This window comes from Abramis brama (genome assembly GCF_963993115.1).
Source record: "Abramis brama genome assembly, chromosome: 17".
Taxonomy (NCBI): Eukaryota; Metazoa; Chordata; class Actinopteri; order Cypriniformes; family Leuciscidae; genus Abramis; species Abramis brama.
Window position 1 is genome coordinate 14,386,418 of NC_139979.1, and position 15,799 is coordinate 14,402,216.

The following is a 15,799-nucleotide window of genomic DNA, read 5'->3' on the forward strand; positions in this document are numbered from 1 at the left end:
ATTTCCTTTAAAGCTTCAGAAATAGCCAAAGAAAACATTTACAATTCAATATTTATTTTCTAAGATACTCATAAGATACATTTGGGATTTTGTTTAAAAGAAAATGTAAATACAAAAAAAACACAGAACAAATTTACTGTTAAGAAAGTAGATTATAAAAATGTGAATTTCTTGTTTTGATATATTCATATATTTCAACAGGGTTTAATTTACATAACCGGGAAGCAGGCGTATGAGGCGATGCCACACATGTTGTTCTGGTTTCTGGCCATCCGGATGTAGCCACCTTCTCCAAATGTGGTACCCCAACTGTTAAAGCAAAAGAAAACAATCAGCATCTGCATTTAATCATCTAAGGCCTGGTTTCACAGACAGGGCCTAGATTATGCCTTAGTTTAATTAAGACATTTAAGTAGATTTTTATAAACATGCCTTAGAAAATAACATGACTGGTGTGCATCTTGAGACAAAACAATGGCTCTGACATATTTTAAGATATGTCAGTGCAAGTTGCTTTCAGTTAAAACAAAACTTAAAACAAAACAGTTAACCCCCCCCCCCCCCCTGCACCTGTTTTTGACCAGCCAAAAGTCCTGTCCTGCAATTGCACCGTATCCCACAGCCAGCACTGCATGGTTTGTATGTTTGGTGCAGGATGGATCATTGTAAACTCCTGTGGAGAGATATGAGATAATATCATAATAGTTTCCAATAAAAATAAAAATAATTTCAACCTTCAATTTCCAACCTAATCTGGTAATTGTTATGACTGAAATGTGTAGGAAAGAAATACTCACCACTGTGATACAGTATAAACTTAGGGTGGGTGGCATCAATGGACACTGAAATAGGTCCGACACTGGCCAAAGCCTCCTTCAAGGCCTCTTCATCTCCCTGACGGACGTAATAGTACTTGGTGCAGTTTGCTGCACGCTGGGATGGATTGTATCTGCACTGCCCTTGCTGTAGGACATATTTATTTATTAGATTATACTCATAATGATAATGATAATGTATTGCAGCTTTTAATGTGCCAAACACTGACAAATCCAGTGATGTATTGTGACCTGACATGTATTGCTAAAATTTTGCAGTAACAGTTATTGTCACTTCTAATATGGATTGTTTTTCCATATTCTTTCTTCTGTAATTATCACTTGTTTTTTCTTCACTTGGACCCACACAAACAACTTACCACTGCTTTATATGGGTAAGATGAATCTGAGTCTATTCCGCCATTATCAATGACGTACTGAAAGGCCTGGGCCTTATAACCACCATTGCAGCCCATGTTTCCATATTTGGAGGTCGAGGAACAGTCCACCAGGTTCTGAGGACTGAGGTCGACCAGCTTCCCTGTGGTCTTCATCAGCTGACCTTCAAGAGCCCCAACAGAGCTGAATGCCCAACAAGAGCCACATGAACCCTGACAGCAGAGAGAAAAGCGTGATAAAACTAGATGGTAAAGTTCGTAGACAAACTTTAAGTTGGCTTGAAAAAGCCTAGCCAGAAAGTTTGAAAAAGTTTTAAACTGTTCTAGCATGGTTTACCATGATTTACCATGTTTCTAGTATGGTTTACCACATTGCTAGCATGATTTACCATGTTTTAACATGACCATGGATGGTTGGATGGATAGATCAAGATTAGTTAGAAAGAAAGATTATAGATAGAAAGAAAGAAACAAATATTAGTAAGAAGAAACAAAGAAAGAAAGATTAGTTAGAAAGAAAGAAATGTTTGAAAAAAGAAAGAAAGATTAGTTAGAAAGAAAGATTAGTTAGTTAGAAAGAAATGTTTGAAAAAAGAAAGAATGAAAGAAAGATTAGTTAGAAAGAAAGAAAGATTAGTTTGAAAAAAGAAAGAAAGATTAGTTAGAAAGAAAGAAAGATAAGCATGAAAAAGAAAGAAATATTAGTTAGAATATAGATTAGTTATAAATAAAGAAAAGTTAAAATGAAAGAAATAAAGAAAAGTTAAAAAGAAAGAAATATTAGTTTGAAAGAGAGAAAGATATATTGGTAAGAAGGAAAGAAAGAAAGAACGATTAGTTAGAAAGAAAGATTAGCTTATATAGAAAGAAAGAGATAAAGATAGATTGGTTAGAAAGAAAGATTAGTTAGAAAGAAAGAAAGAAAGATTAGTTAGTTAGAAAGAAAGAAAGATTAGTTTGAAAAAAACAAGAAAGAAAGATTAGTTAGAAAGAAAGAAAGAAAACAAAAGATTAGTTAGAAAGAAAGATTAGTTAGTTAGTTAGAAAGAAAGATTAGTTTGAAAGAAAGATTAGTTAGAAAGACAAAAAGATTAGTTTGAAAAAAGAAAGATTAGTTAGAAAGAAAGAAAGATTAGTTTGAAAAAAAGAAAGAAAGATTAGTTAGAAAGAAAGAAAAGTAAGAAAGAAAGAAAAGTAAAAAAGAAAGAATAGTTAGAAAGGAAGAAAAGTAAAAAAGAGAATAGTTAGAAAGAAAGAAATATGGATAGTTAGTTAGAAAGAAAGAAAGATAGATTAGTTAGACAGAAAGATTAGTTTGAAAAAAGAAAGAAATAAAGAAAGATTAGTTAGAAATAAATAAAGATTAGTTTGGAAAAATAAAGAAAAAGAAAAAAGAAAGAAAGAAAAGTAAAGAAAGAAAATGTTAGGAGAAAAGAAAGAACAGTAAGAAAGATAGAATAGTTAGAAAGAAAGAAAGGAAGAAAGAAAGATGGATTAGTTAGAAAGAAAGAAAGATTGGTTAGAAAGAAAGAAAGATTGGTTAGAAAGAAAGAAAGATTAGCTAGAAAGAAAGAAAAAAAAGATTAGTCAGAAAGAAAGATTAGTTAGAAAGAAAGAAAGATTAGTTAGAGAGAATGAAAGAAAGATTAGTTAGAAAGAAAGATAGATTAGTTAGAAAGAAAGAATGAAAGAAAGATTAGTTAGAAAGAAAGATAGATTAGTTAGAAAGAAAAAGAGATTTGTTAAAAAGAAAAAAAGATGGATTAGTTAGAAAGAAATATATATTAGTTAGAAAGAATGAAAGAAAGATTAGTTAGAAAGAAAGTTAGATTTGTTAGAAAGAAAGATGGATTAGTTAGAAAGATAGATAGATTAGTTAGTAAGAATGAAAGAAAGATAGACAGATTAGTTAGAAAGAAAGATTAGATAGATAGATTAGTTAGAAAGAAATATAGATTAGTTAGAAAGAAAGAATAAAAGAAAGAAAAAATATAGATTAGTGAAAAAGAAAGAAAGATAGATTAGTTAGAAAGAAAGAAAGTTAGATTAGTCAGAAAGATAGATTAGTTAAAAAGAAAGAAAGAATGATTAGTTAGAAAGAAAGAAAGATAGATAGATTAGTTAGTTAGAAAGGATTAGATAGAGGATTAGATAGATAGATAGATAGATAGATAGATAGATAGATAGATAGATAGATAGATAGATAGATTAGTTAAAAAGAAAGAAAAAAGATAGATTAGTGAAAAAGAAAGAAAGATAGATTAGTTAGAAAGAAAGTTAGATTAGTCAGAAAGAAAGATAGATTAGTTAAAAATAAATAAATAAAGATTAGTTAGAAAGGAAGATAGATAAGTTAAAAAGAAAGAATGATTGATTAGTTAGAAAGAAAGATTGATCAGTTATATAGAAAGATAGATTAGTTAGAATGAAAGAAAGATGGATTAGTTAGATGAAATATTAGTTAGAAAGAAATAAAAGTTAGAAAGAAAGAAAGATTAGTTAGAAAGAAAGAAGTTACAAAGAAAAGATGATAGATAGATATTAGTTTGAAGATAGATAGATATAGATAGAAAAAGTTTGACGATAGATAGATAGATAGATAGATAGATAGATAGATAGATAGATAGATAGATAGATAGATAGATAGTTATTAGTACATAGAATAGTAGTTTAATTGAGTCTAGGGCTTCAGGGAGTTTAGATTTGAGTTTTTGGCTGGTACACTAATGGGCCACCGTAGTCTTGGCTCAATTTGAACAGTCTGCAATGAAAGTCTATGGGATTTTTATGATTTTTAATATTACTTTTTAAGAAAACTGAAACTCAAATCAGTCTGAAAAGATATAGCACACTAAGTCAGAACAGTCTGAAGGTCTGACCCGAGTTTGGTGGTCATAGCTTTAACGGTCTAGGAGGAGATACAGTCTAAAATTTGGCTCAGAAGAAGAAGAATAATAAGTTTAAGTACAATATCAGTAAGTTGGCTTTTCCAAGCCAACTTAACTACTAAAACAGGAAACACATGAACTGAGAAATAGTTTGCCTCCATGCTACATATAATGCATTTTAGGTTGGATTTATGGGAAATACTACATTGTTAAACTTGACATTTTTAAAATTGCTTTTGTCTCTTGTCTATCAAAAGAAACAAAAACAGCTGTCCAACCAAATAAAAAAGCTAAGCAGACATAAATCTAAATGACCAAATATCAGATTGTATTCTTTCAAAATGTACGGTATAATACCTGCATCTTCACACTGGAGACATATCCCTTCTCTCTCCAGTCAAGAGAGTCTGGGATAGGAGCCCCAGAAGAGCCCACGAATTCTGCCGTTTGCCTCTTAAAGCCAGGAGGAACACGATCCGTGGCTAATGTTTGCAGGATCTCCTCCTTTGTCTGTGATTCAACATGACAGAGAAATGTGAGTTTTAGATGATGAATTTGTTGCTTGCTTTGCAGAACATATAGTCTATGCAGCTATCACCCTGTAGCACAAGACCAGTTGCCCACTGAAGCTAAGCAGGGCTGAGCCTGGTTAGTACCTGGATGGGAGACCTCCAGGAAAACTAGGTTGCTGATGGAAAAGGTGTTAGTGTGGCCAGCAGGGGGTGCTCACCCTGTGGTCTGTGTGAGTCCTAATGCCCCAGTATAGAGATGGGGACACTATAATGTCAAAACCACAATCCTTCAGATGAGATGTTAAACCGAGGCCCTGTCTCTGTGGTCATAAAAAATCCCAGGATTTGCTTCGAAAAAGAGTAGGGGTGTAACCTCGGCATCCTGGACAAATTTGCCCATTGGCCTCTGTCCATCATCATGGCCTCCTAATCATCCCCATATATATATATATCTGGCGCACTATGACTGCCATCGCATCATCCAGGTGGATGCTGGACATTCCCCCCTTCCATATGTATAGCTCTTTGAGTACCCAGAAAAGCGCTATATAAATGTCACAAATTATTATTATTATGCTTATCTTTATGGCTGTATACATTCTAGATACTAATGCAAATTAAATCTAGAAATTATTGTAAGTAAAACATAATAAATGAAGAAGAAAAAAATTAACTGCAAAAAATATAATTAATCATTGTATTCGGATGATGTATATTGTTCCCTAATTTAATAAACAATGCTCACAGTAGTTTCATGCTAAGAATATAAACAAGGAAATAAAAAAGTATTGCATGCCAGGAGATTTTTGTCTGACAAAAATCATGAACAAAAAGACAAGGCAAAAAGGTTAATTTGACTCATGTTCTCACCATGTCACCCATGTGGTTCATGGCCAGGTCATATGAATGCATGCCCATGGAGGCCTCCAGGTTATGAAGAGTGATAATTTCAAGGTTTTTCTCCCACAACTCCCTCCTGCCCAGTTCCTCAACCTGCCAATATGAACAAAAGTCTATTCAACAATTTAATGCAGCAATATATGAAACTATTGGCGTCAAAACTAATTGTAACTATTTATTAACTATTTATATAAGTCTCACATGAATACAAATAAATTATCTATCAAAAAAGCCCATGAAACAAACTTTACCAGTTGGATGAGTATCAAGGAAGAGTTTGTTTTCCTCACTGAACATGTGATAAACAAATTATGATTCTAGCAGTGGGTAAAAGATCAGCTGTGGGATCATCAGATGGATGCTTCTGAAACTCATGTTCTCACCTCGGTGGAGTAAAACTTGTCATGCGTCTTCTTCCACAACTCCCAGTGCTGGTCTAGATTTGAGTTGAAATGGGCCAGTGCTGCGCTACAACACACGGCAAACAGCAAGCTCCCGAACATCATGGCCTGACAAGAGCAAAATGGTCCATGAAAGTTACTGACATGCATTAAAACATCAATATTTTTTCTGTTAATACTGTATATGCTCACACATCAACTACAGTATGAAGAGATTATTTCATGAAGACTTCTGAAACTGAATCATGTGACACTGAAGACTGGAGTTGAGTAATGACTGCTAAAAAAAATCCCGCTTTGCATCACAGAAATAAATTACATTTTAAAAGATATTACAATAGAAAAAAGTTACATTAAATTGTAATAATATTTCACAATATTACTATTTTTCAGTATTTTTTTTTTTTATTCTTTATTGATCATAACAGTTTTATTTCAAAAACATTAACACATCTTACCAACCCAAATCTATTGAACAGTAGTATATATTTATATAAATACTTATAATTATATAATACTGAACATATTTATATAAATATATACACATATCTAGATTGAAACACAACTATAAAGAAACTTAACTTTTCTTTTGAAACTTTTCTATAAAGGAATCAAATCCATACAACGTCGTTTTAACTCTCTTATAAAACCAGTAGGCTACTCAAAACTGAAAGAGAAACCTTTTGAGAAAAAATACCAGAAAAGAAGATACATGATACAAAAAAATATAAATACATTTTAAAACGATACATGAGAGTGAACAAGAAATGAACTCAGATGTGTCTCGTCTCACCTGGGCACTCTCGATAAGCTACACTTCTTCGTCTGTAGAGGAAGTGATAATGAATCGGAGTTCCTGGTTACTTTGCTTTTATTTTGTTCCATCACGTGCTATTCTCTGCCCATAGTATGGCACAGTCTTAATTTTTGCTTAGCCCTGTTACATGAGTAAAAAAAAACTATTTAATTAAAAGGAATAAATTATTGTTGTTGGATCACCACATAGGCTAGCAGAATTCGCTCTCTCCCCGGAAAACCATCTAGGCTACATTTTTGGCATCTTGAGATCAACTTATTAATAGTTGAGATTAGCCAAATGAAAATGTAGTTTTAAAAGAGTTTTAATCTAATTAATCTAATTCTAATCTAAAATCTCATTAACTGATGTCTAGTAAAGTCAAGGCAATTTTTATAAATTGATAGATAAATGGTCTTGCATGTTTGTTTCTGAATAACATCGGAAATTACACATCAATTAATGATTTAAACTAATAACATCGCTAGTAAAACTTATAAAACAATATACATTACATACACGGACAGTTTTTACCCTTTTTGAGGCGGTCTGAACAGCCACAAGCAATTTAAATGTAGGTGAAATGCCCCCATCTAGTGGTGAACTCAGTATTAGCATCAACAAATCAAATCAAAACATATTCCAAACAAATACTTATATACAGTAAAACAATTATCCATTTTGACTTCATGGTGACTTTGAGGTATGCTAGTGGGTAAGTTGCACACTTTAATTTATGACTTGGGCTTTTTACACAATTACTAGCAATACATCTCTTAATCAAAGTGCGCAACTTACCCACAAGTATGTCTCATTAAAGTCACCATGAATTCAAAATGGACAAATTTAGTTTATGCAATATTGAAGTATTTATCAATGATTTATCTGTGCTCATCTTTTTTTATTATTCATGTGGACCCTCATAACCTTTAATCAAAACAACATCCCCTCCCTCTTGCAGAGACATCTCATCACCGACGACACATTTACTGGTGCAAGAGTGTGGCTACCTGTCACTCATGAGGTAACAGCAATAACAAACCACAATGATCTAGTCAAGTCCCAATGAACAAATTCAAGCCACAACCTAGATATGTTTCTTGTTTGTGAAGCAATTTATGGGACGACTTGAGGTCGCACAGCGGACTCTTCAGCTAAGAGTTGAATCCTTCTATGCCACATGGTTTTCCATTAAATTAATTGTCCCAAATCACATTTTTACAGACAAGTTTATCTTTCTGTGGACTGACATGAGTATATAGAATTTTTTTTAAATAATACTTATCTTATTATATCTTACTTTCAAATATTTCCATTAAGCTTTTTTCCACCCCTAACAGCAAATTTCGACACCACTATTCATAAAGTAAACATTTTCCTGCAAGTAGTAGATTCACCGTTTTGGACTTAAGCACACAAGTGCAGAATAACACATAACATGCGTTGTCCTACCCGCATCACTGCGCGGAGTTTCAGAGAAACCCTTTAATACCTCATATGAAACTGTTGTGATGTTCCACTGACCAACAAAACACATTAAAAAAAAATCAATATTTATTTTATAAGAGATAAAATACATTTGTATATTTAAAAAAAAGAAAAAGACAAATGGAGAAAAAAAACATACAATTACATACAAGAAATTAAGACTATAAAACAGTAAATATCTTATTTTGATACGTTCACACATCTCAACAAGGTTTCAGTTAGACAACCGGGAAGCAGGCGTATGAGGCGATGCCACACATGTTGTTCTGGTTTCTGGCTATACGGATGTAGCCACCATCTCCAAATGTGGTACCCCAACTGTTAAAGCAAAAGAAAACAATCAATATCTGCATTTAATAATTTCAATGTTTTGACAGAGAATGTCTGCCTTTACAAAAATGTCTTTCTCATGAGTGGGTACATTTCCAGAACCAGACCATTTATGATAAAACTTCACAATGATTCTGATTGTACCTGTTTTTGACCAGCCAATAGTCCTTCCCAGCAATCGAACCGTATCCCACAGCCAGCACTGCATGGTTTACTTTTTTGGTACAGGTTGGGTCATTGTAAACTCCTGTGGACAGATGCGAGATAACGTCACAGCCCTAACAACAAGAATTTTATCTGTTTTAAAGGTAAAGAGAAAGAAGTAATTACCACTGCGGTACAGTATAAACTGAGGACGGGTGGCATCAATGGCCACTGAAATAGGTCCGACAATGGCCAAAGCCTCCTTCAAGGCCTCTTCATCTCCCTGACGGACGAAATAGTACTTGGTGCAGTTTGCTGCATGCTGGGATGGATTGTATCTGCACTGCCTTTGCTGTAGGACATATTTATTATTTATTTATGCTCCATCAAACTCTGACAAATGTAAATCCAGCAATGTAGAGACCGGTCTGTAAATGTATGGATCAGAATCTGCGGTAACAGGCCCTGTCAATTCAAATATGCAACCAAATATTTGTGTGCTTAAAGTTTCTTTAGATGACAATTTAATTATTAGATGTAAATGTTTCTTCTTCACTTGGACCCACACAAACAACTTACCACTGCTTCATATGGGTAAGATGAATCTGAGTCTATTCCCCCATTATCAATGACGTACTGGAAAGCAGCACTCATAAATCCGCCACTGCAGCCCTTGTTGCCATAATTGGAGGAACAGTCCACCAGGTTCTGAGGACTGAGGTCGACCAGCTTCCCTGTGGTCTTCATCAGCTGACCTTCAAGAGCCCCAACAGAGCTGAACGCCCAACAAGAGCCACATGCACCCTGACAGCAGAGAGAAGCATGATAAAACTACTAAAACAGGAAACACAAACTTTTGGATTACAAAGGCTTATGAGGCAGCAGAAACATCGTTCTGACAATGCGGTTGTTGGTTGCTTATTTTTGAGTTTCCAACTCATTGTAGGAGGAAGTAAAAAAAAAAAAGGGGGAAATAACATTCCCTCAGACACTGACAGGTCAATAAGAAAGAAAGGAAGTGAAACTTTTTTTTTTTTATAATGCATGTGACAGTTCTCTGACAGAGAATGGGGCCAATTCATTTGACATCATGAGAGCAATGGCTAAACCACAATCAATGTCTCAGACATTTTCCCAGGGTTGTGTACCGAAACCCGGTGCCAATATGTAACCGGTAAGTATGTAACCGGTATGTAATCGGACCGAATCAAAAACGAATATTTGGTGCCACTTAAATGCCGGAGCGGTCGATTGAAATATTTGCCCTCTGGTTCTCCAAAACGGACGCAAGAAGCATCATCACCGCATGTGATCGCTAGTTAATCCTTTGAGCGTACAATCCATCACACCGGTGTGATTAGAATGTTCAGACCACGTGATCATCAACTGTTAAACTCAAATGTGCTTTCGCGCGCTGGCGCTCAGCGCTGTCATACATCAAAACTATTCAGTGTCTTCAACCACATAAGATTTATTTTACGTTTCAGACATTTAAATACACACAAGTACTAGCAAAACAATACGTTTTATAGTTTGTAAAATACACACTGATGTCTATGGAACAATCCTTTCCATTATAAATTGATTAGATACACATTGTGTAGATAACAAAAAATTACTCTATTCTTCTCACACTTCACTGGCCACTTACTTTCATGTATTTTGGGAGAAGTGGATGAAATGACATGTTGTAAATCTGACAGATGCAATTCTCTGAACTGCCACTAACATGGTGCCAATCGTGCGTTATAGATCAACTAACATGAATCATGATCATTATAAAGGTTTCTTAAATGACAAAATACATTCACTTACATGTATTTAAAAATACAAAAAATATCAGCCAAGGACTGACTGACATGTAACGCAACCAATCACAGTTTGTTTTATTCCGCGTGATGTTTAGTGTGAAAATATAAAGTCGATGTCCCTAAACTAACAGACCGGCGTACATCTAATCATTCAAGAACGTTGCGCAAGTTAACTGCAACAAGAGAGCCGCAAACTTCAAATACTTTTGAAAATCCAGCACTCAGTTGATCCTTATCAGTGCTTATTGTCACAGTTGTAAACATGACGGCGTTGTTCTTCCGGTTTTCGGGTCACGGCATTTAAGGTGATGTTTAAGCTGATGCGTTCTAAAATAACGCTCACCTTGAGCAGGACATGCAAAAAGTCAGGAGAGGCGTCATATTTTGCCAGAGAAGGCAAAAATGTGTTCATATTTCTGCAAAAGAATTGTTTAAGTTTAAAGCTGGTTTGCTGTTATTAGCACCGTAACTGTTATTTAGTGTTACATTATTGTAGTTGGGTTAGGTGGCTTAGGTTATGTAAATTTGTTGTGTTTTGTATTTAGGCTACTTATATTTATATATATTCAAGTATACTTTAAAATTGTAATATTGTTCAATTTTAAGAATCTTTTATTCTATTTTTTTTTATGGCCCCCATTATGGATTTTTGAAAAATGACCTTTCATGTAGTGCGTTACATAGCTCTAAGTGAATGAAAACATCGTGCAAAGTTTTAAATCTGAAAGTGCAGCGTATATAAAGTTATTGTCTTTCAAAAGTAAGAGTCGACTCTGAGTCAATGAAATTAATCGTTTTTCAAACGAGTCATAAGCCGTTTCGTTGTGACGTCAAGACGAAACATTGTGCATATTGCGCGCGCAGACACCAGGGAAAACTTGAACCTCAAACCAGCAGCTGATTCCTGTGGATGCTGGATAGCATCATGTCGAGAAGATGCTGTGCTCTACAATGTGAAGGTAAAGCCAGTTTTTTTCACTGCCCAAGGACGAGCATGTGAAGAATCGGTGGTTAAAATGAATTTTTACCACGATTACACAGCAGTATAATCCTAAACTTTTGCTGTATTCCCTTTATTTTACTGACGACTGCTTCTCAAATCTCAGAGTTCAATGTAGGATTCGCAAACCGTTTTCTCTTGAAAGATGGTGTTCAAAATACTTAGTTTTGAGTTTTATATTGTGTAGGTCTCCTGCTAACTGGTTAACTCACATTATTACTGTCTTACTGAAATGTTTCTGCTAATCAGTTGTGGGCCACTATTACCTAAAACTGTGTCTATTAATGCAGATTGTCTGTCATTCTCACTACTTTGAGGAAAGATTAAACATGGAGTAAGATTTGTTTTACCAACGTTTATGTTACATCAGTCATTCACGCTGGAGCTTGGCAAATGTATTGCATACATGCACTGTTATTGATACAGTTTCCACATGTTCACCGCAATATATTAGAAAAATACTCAAGTGAAGACATTGGCACAAGTAAAATAATCGGTTTGTTGATGGACATGCACTTGTTAATGCTGATGGTGAGGAATTGCATTTGCAACATCTCATAATGTACCTCAAACTGAGTAGTGCATCACTGAGAAACGTCCTGCTCGAGTCGTCCTTGCGATGGAGGTTCGGGTTGAATAACTAGTTCTTCCAATGTTTCATCATCGCACTCGCGCTCGGACTGATATGGTCAAATCGACATCATTGTTCGTTACTGTGTTTAGTTTATGGTGTAGGAAGCCTCAGGACCTATTTTTTTACAGTCTATGCTCAGGACACGCAGGGTTGACGTTATGGCAATGGGCGTTTTTGTTTGACGCGCGGTATGCGGTAAACCAATCACAACAGACTGAGCAGTCTAGCCAATCAGAGCAGAGTAGCTCACGGAAAGGTGGGATTTAGAGAGAGACGACTCGTTCATCTGACGAGTCGTTTGAGAATCATTGAAAATGTGGTGATGTGCAAATGTATATTATGAGAAAATGAAACAGTTTTTTTGACCTTTGATGCATGTAAACCATGCAAGACTCCAAAACAACATTAGGAAACTTTAAAATAGCATAATAGGCCAACTTTAAAGTATCGGTTCAGGCACCGGTAAAGTTTTAAAAGTATCGATTTGGCAAAAAAAAAAAAAAAAAAATCGTATTAAAAAAAAAAAAAAAAAAACGATACCCAACCCTATTTTCCTTTGGCAAACTTAAAATGTAGTCAGTCCAGAAGCTATATAAACTGTCTTCATGCTACATAATTTATATAGATGAATAGCAAAACGAAGCAAAGCAAATTGAGCAGAGATCATACAATCAAATATCTAGTACATTAATACCTGCATTTTCACACTGGAGACATATCCCTTCTCTCTCCAGTCAAGAGAGTCTGGGATAGGAGCCCCATAAGAGCCCACGAATTCTGCCGTTTGCCTCTTAAAGCCAGGAGGAACACGAGTCGTGGCTAATGTTTGGAGGATCTCCTCTGTTGTCTGTGAATCAATGACACAAAATAGAAATATTTGAACAGGAAGAAGTTACACTATAGCTGTATAATTGCGTAAGGAAAACACAAGAAATAAAGTTGATCTGTGAACAAATCTTAAAGCTTCATGCTAGATAAATAAAGGAGTATCACATGGCAGGAGAGATTTTTTTTTTCTCTTGTGAAAACTGGAAGATGTGCACGCTCTCTCTCTCACACACACACCATGTCACCCATGTGGTTCATGGCCAGGTCATATGAATGCATGCCCATGGAGGCCTCCAGGTTATGAAGGGTGATAATTTCAAGGTTTTTCTCCCACAACTCCCTCCTGCCCAGTTCCTCGACCTGCAACACATATTACAGGGATCACACGTGTGATACGTTTGTGTGAGACTACCGTCACTGCATTTATTTGCTAAAACTTCCATTTTAAAATCATTAATATTTCAATATATTTACTAAAATGTATGGATACCATCTCCATCATTTTAAGATAATCATGAAATTATTAGTCTGTCTCACAAGAACACCCCGGATAACCATTATGAATATGAGGCTGTAATTATTGTAAATGAAAGATCAGCTGTGGGATCATCAGATGGATGCTTCTGAAACTCATGTTCTCACCTCGGTGGAGTAAAACTTGTCATGCGCCTTCTTCCACAACTCCCAGTGCTGGTCTAGATTTGAGTTGAAATGGGCCAGTGCTGCGCTACAACACACGGCAAACAGCAAGCTCCCGAACATCATGGCCTGACAAGAGCAAAATGGTCCATGAAAGTTACTGACATGCATTAAAACATCAATATTTTTATCTGTTAATATACTCTCATTGAATTATGTTGACACATGACCTAAATGTTCAACCACAGTCAGAAGTGATCAGTTCAGTGAAGCAGACTTCTGAAAGTCTTGTTTGTTTGTTTGTTTTAAAATGTTCATATCCAAGAGAAATGCTGTCATCCTGATTTTAGGACGGAAGGAAACAAATACAGTAGCAGAAGTGGACCAAAGTTAAAGAAAAATCAATGGAAAAATAATACTAAAAAACGTTTTAACCAGTTAGATTAGGGAGGCAAAAAGGGCAATTTTACAAGTTAACCACATAAACGGAGTAAGAGAACACATACCAGGAAGAATGTATGAGGAAGAAACGGAAATTAAACTAAGATGGGGGTTTGATCGACTTCAGCTGATCCTCATTCAACAACATATTTAACTCTAATTTAAGGAAGCATTCCTTTAAACGCAGTTTCTACAGACGACCAATAAAACGCTGACAACATTTCAAATATTTGAGGAAAAGCACTCAACCACAGTAACCACCTTGATTAAAACCGAAAGAGAAACATTTTGAGAGAAAACCAAAATGCTACAAACACGGTACGACTTTTAACAAAAAGATACGACGTGAAAGTGAACAAGAAATGAAATGAGATGTGTCTCGTCTCACCTGTGCAATCTCGTTAAGCTACACTTCTTGTCGTTTGTCGAGGAGTCGATGAGCGTCTGTAATTTCCTGCTTCCTTTGCTTTTATTTTGGTCCATCACGTGCTAATCTATGCTTATTGTCATTTTGGCACAGTTGTCTTAGCTTACTTTTTGCTGCCCTGTTACATGTTAGATGTTACATGTAGAGAGAAAAAAGATAATTTAATGGGGAAAAAATATTAATAAATAAACATAATCGGCTATTAAACGTTGGATTAATACAACGTATGCTTATAGTTAAAACAACAATTCCTTATTTAAAAAATAAGGTATTCCTTATTTTTTTAATTAGGCTATTTATTAATCCTTATTTAAGTGAATTATATAAAATAGAAAATAAACATACTTTTAATAAATATTAAACTAATTATATACAATTAGATATAGATTAATGGTGTCTTATGCAGTAGGCTAACCTAAAAATGTGTCCGATGTGCTTTGTTTGATTATAGTTTGATAGGGGTTTTCCAACAGCGAACACCTTTTACTCTGAAACTGTTAAGGAAATACCAGCAGTTTACAGCTGAGCTGCTTAGATAGGTGTAATCTACGTTGAGTAGAAGAAATAGCCTACACGTCGCCGTCGGTATCAAAATGTTGTCTAGGTAGGCAGCTCACTATAGGTTCTAAAGACAAGAAGGTTTTTATTCTATTTTCTCATGTCGTGTTTGTGTCGCCATCTAGCGAAATTAGTATTAAACACCGGAAGAAGATAGGTCTACTCGAGTGTCTTCACTTGATGCACATTAGCTATTTTTGTTTCAGACAAGATAGAACACTTGATAACAACGTGGTAGTTGAGGCCTAAAGCCATAATTATCATGTATTACATGATATATGAAAGTACACTGGAAACAGGAAGAAAGCCAGAGGAAATCATGTGGTTAAAAACACCATCATCTGAGCACACAAGCATAACATAAACACCTGTTTGGCTTGTTTCAGAGAATGTAGGCTATTGGGTTCTAGATAAACATGCTTTCTTACCATTGCCCAAATGCTAAAAAGCCACATAACCACTATAGGAACAATGAGACCTATTTTTTTCCTTTCATGATGCATTTGCTGATGTTACAAAATCACTTACAAAATGAGTCATCATAATGATTCAACAAATATTTGTGCTGAACTGGTGCTGATTTCGATGGAATGAAAATAATCACATTTAAAATTATTAAATGTGTGTTGCTAAGGGGTGCTTTAACATTAATTGAACTTACAATCCAAGCTGAGAGATAATAAGTATTTGTCTCTCAGAAAAGATAATTTAGTATATTGTTATGGTGTTTTCAGAACATTTATCAGCTCAGGTCACATTTATCTGTGGTCTGTGGTTATATTTTAGAAC

The 15,799-nt window shown here is 34.9% G+C and overlaps 1 protein-coding gene across 1 annotated transcript; it reads right to left on the reverse strand.

Annotated features, from left to right (window-relative positions):
• Nucleotides 1-33: 33 nt before the first annotated feature.
• LOC311067874 (uncharacterized protein) lies at nt 34-14,536 on the reverse strand. Its single transcript, XM_084090021.1, has 16 exons — nt 14,414-14,536; nt 13,588-13,713; nt 13,183-13,305; nt 12,812-12,964; nt 9,252-9,476; nt 8,859-9,024; nt 8,673-8,775; nt 8,426-8,516; nt 6,708-6,725; nt 5,897-6,022; nt 5,484-5,606; nt 4,459-4,611; nt 1,196-1,426; nt 798-963; nt 571-673; nt 34-309 (listed from the first exon to the last, which is right to left on the reverse strand). The coding sequence occupies exons 2-16, from the start codon at nt 13,708-13,710 to the stop codon at nt 210-212; spliced, it is 2,004 nt and encodes a 667-aa protein (XP_083946147.1). The 5' UTR covers nt 13,711-13,713; nt 14,414-14,536; the 3' UTR covers nt 34-209.
• Nucleotides 14,537-15,799: the final 1,263 nt, after the last annotated feature.

What these genes read in the sequence shown, in the direction of transcription:
- LOC311067874 (XM_084090021.1), bottom strand. Translation starts at nt 13,710, where the DNA reads ATGATGTTCGGGAGCTTGCTGTTTGCCGTGTGTTGTAGCGCAGCACTG. An exon ending in TGAACCACATGGGTGACATG is followed by an intron (nt 12,965 to 13,182) that starts GTGTGTGTGTGA and finishes ATTGATTCACAG; the next exon opens with ACAACAGAGGAGATCCTCCA. An exon ending in TCTCCAGTGTGAAGATGCAG is followed by an intron (nt 1,427 to 4,458) that starts GTATTATACCGT and finishes CTCTGCTGTCAG; the next exon opens with GGTTCATGTGGCTCTTGTTG.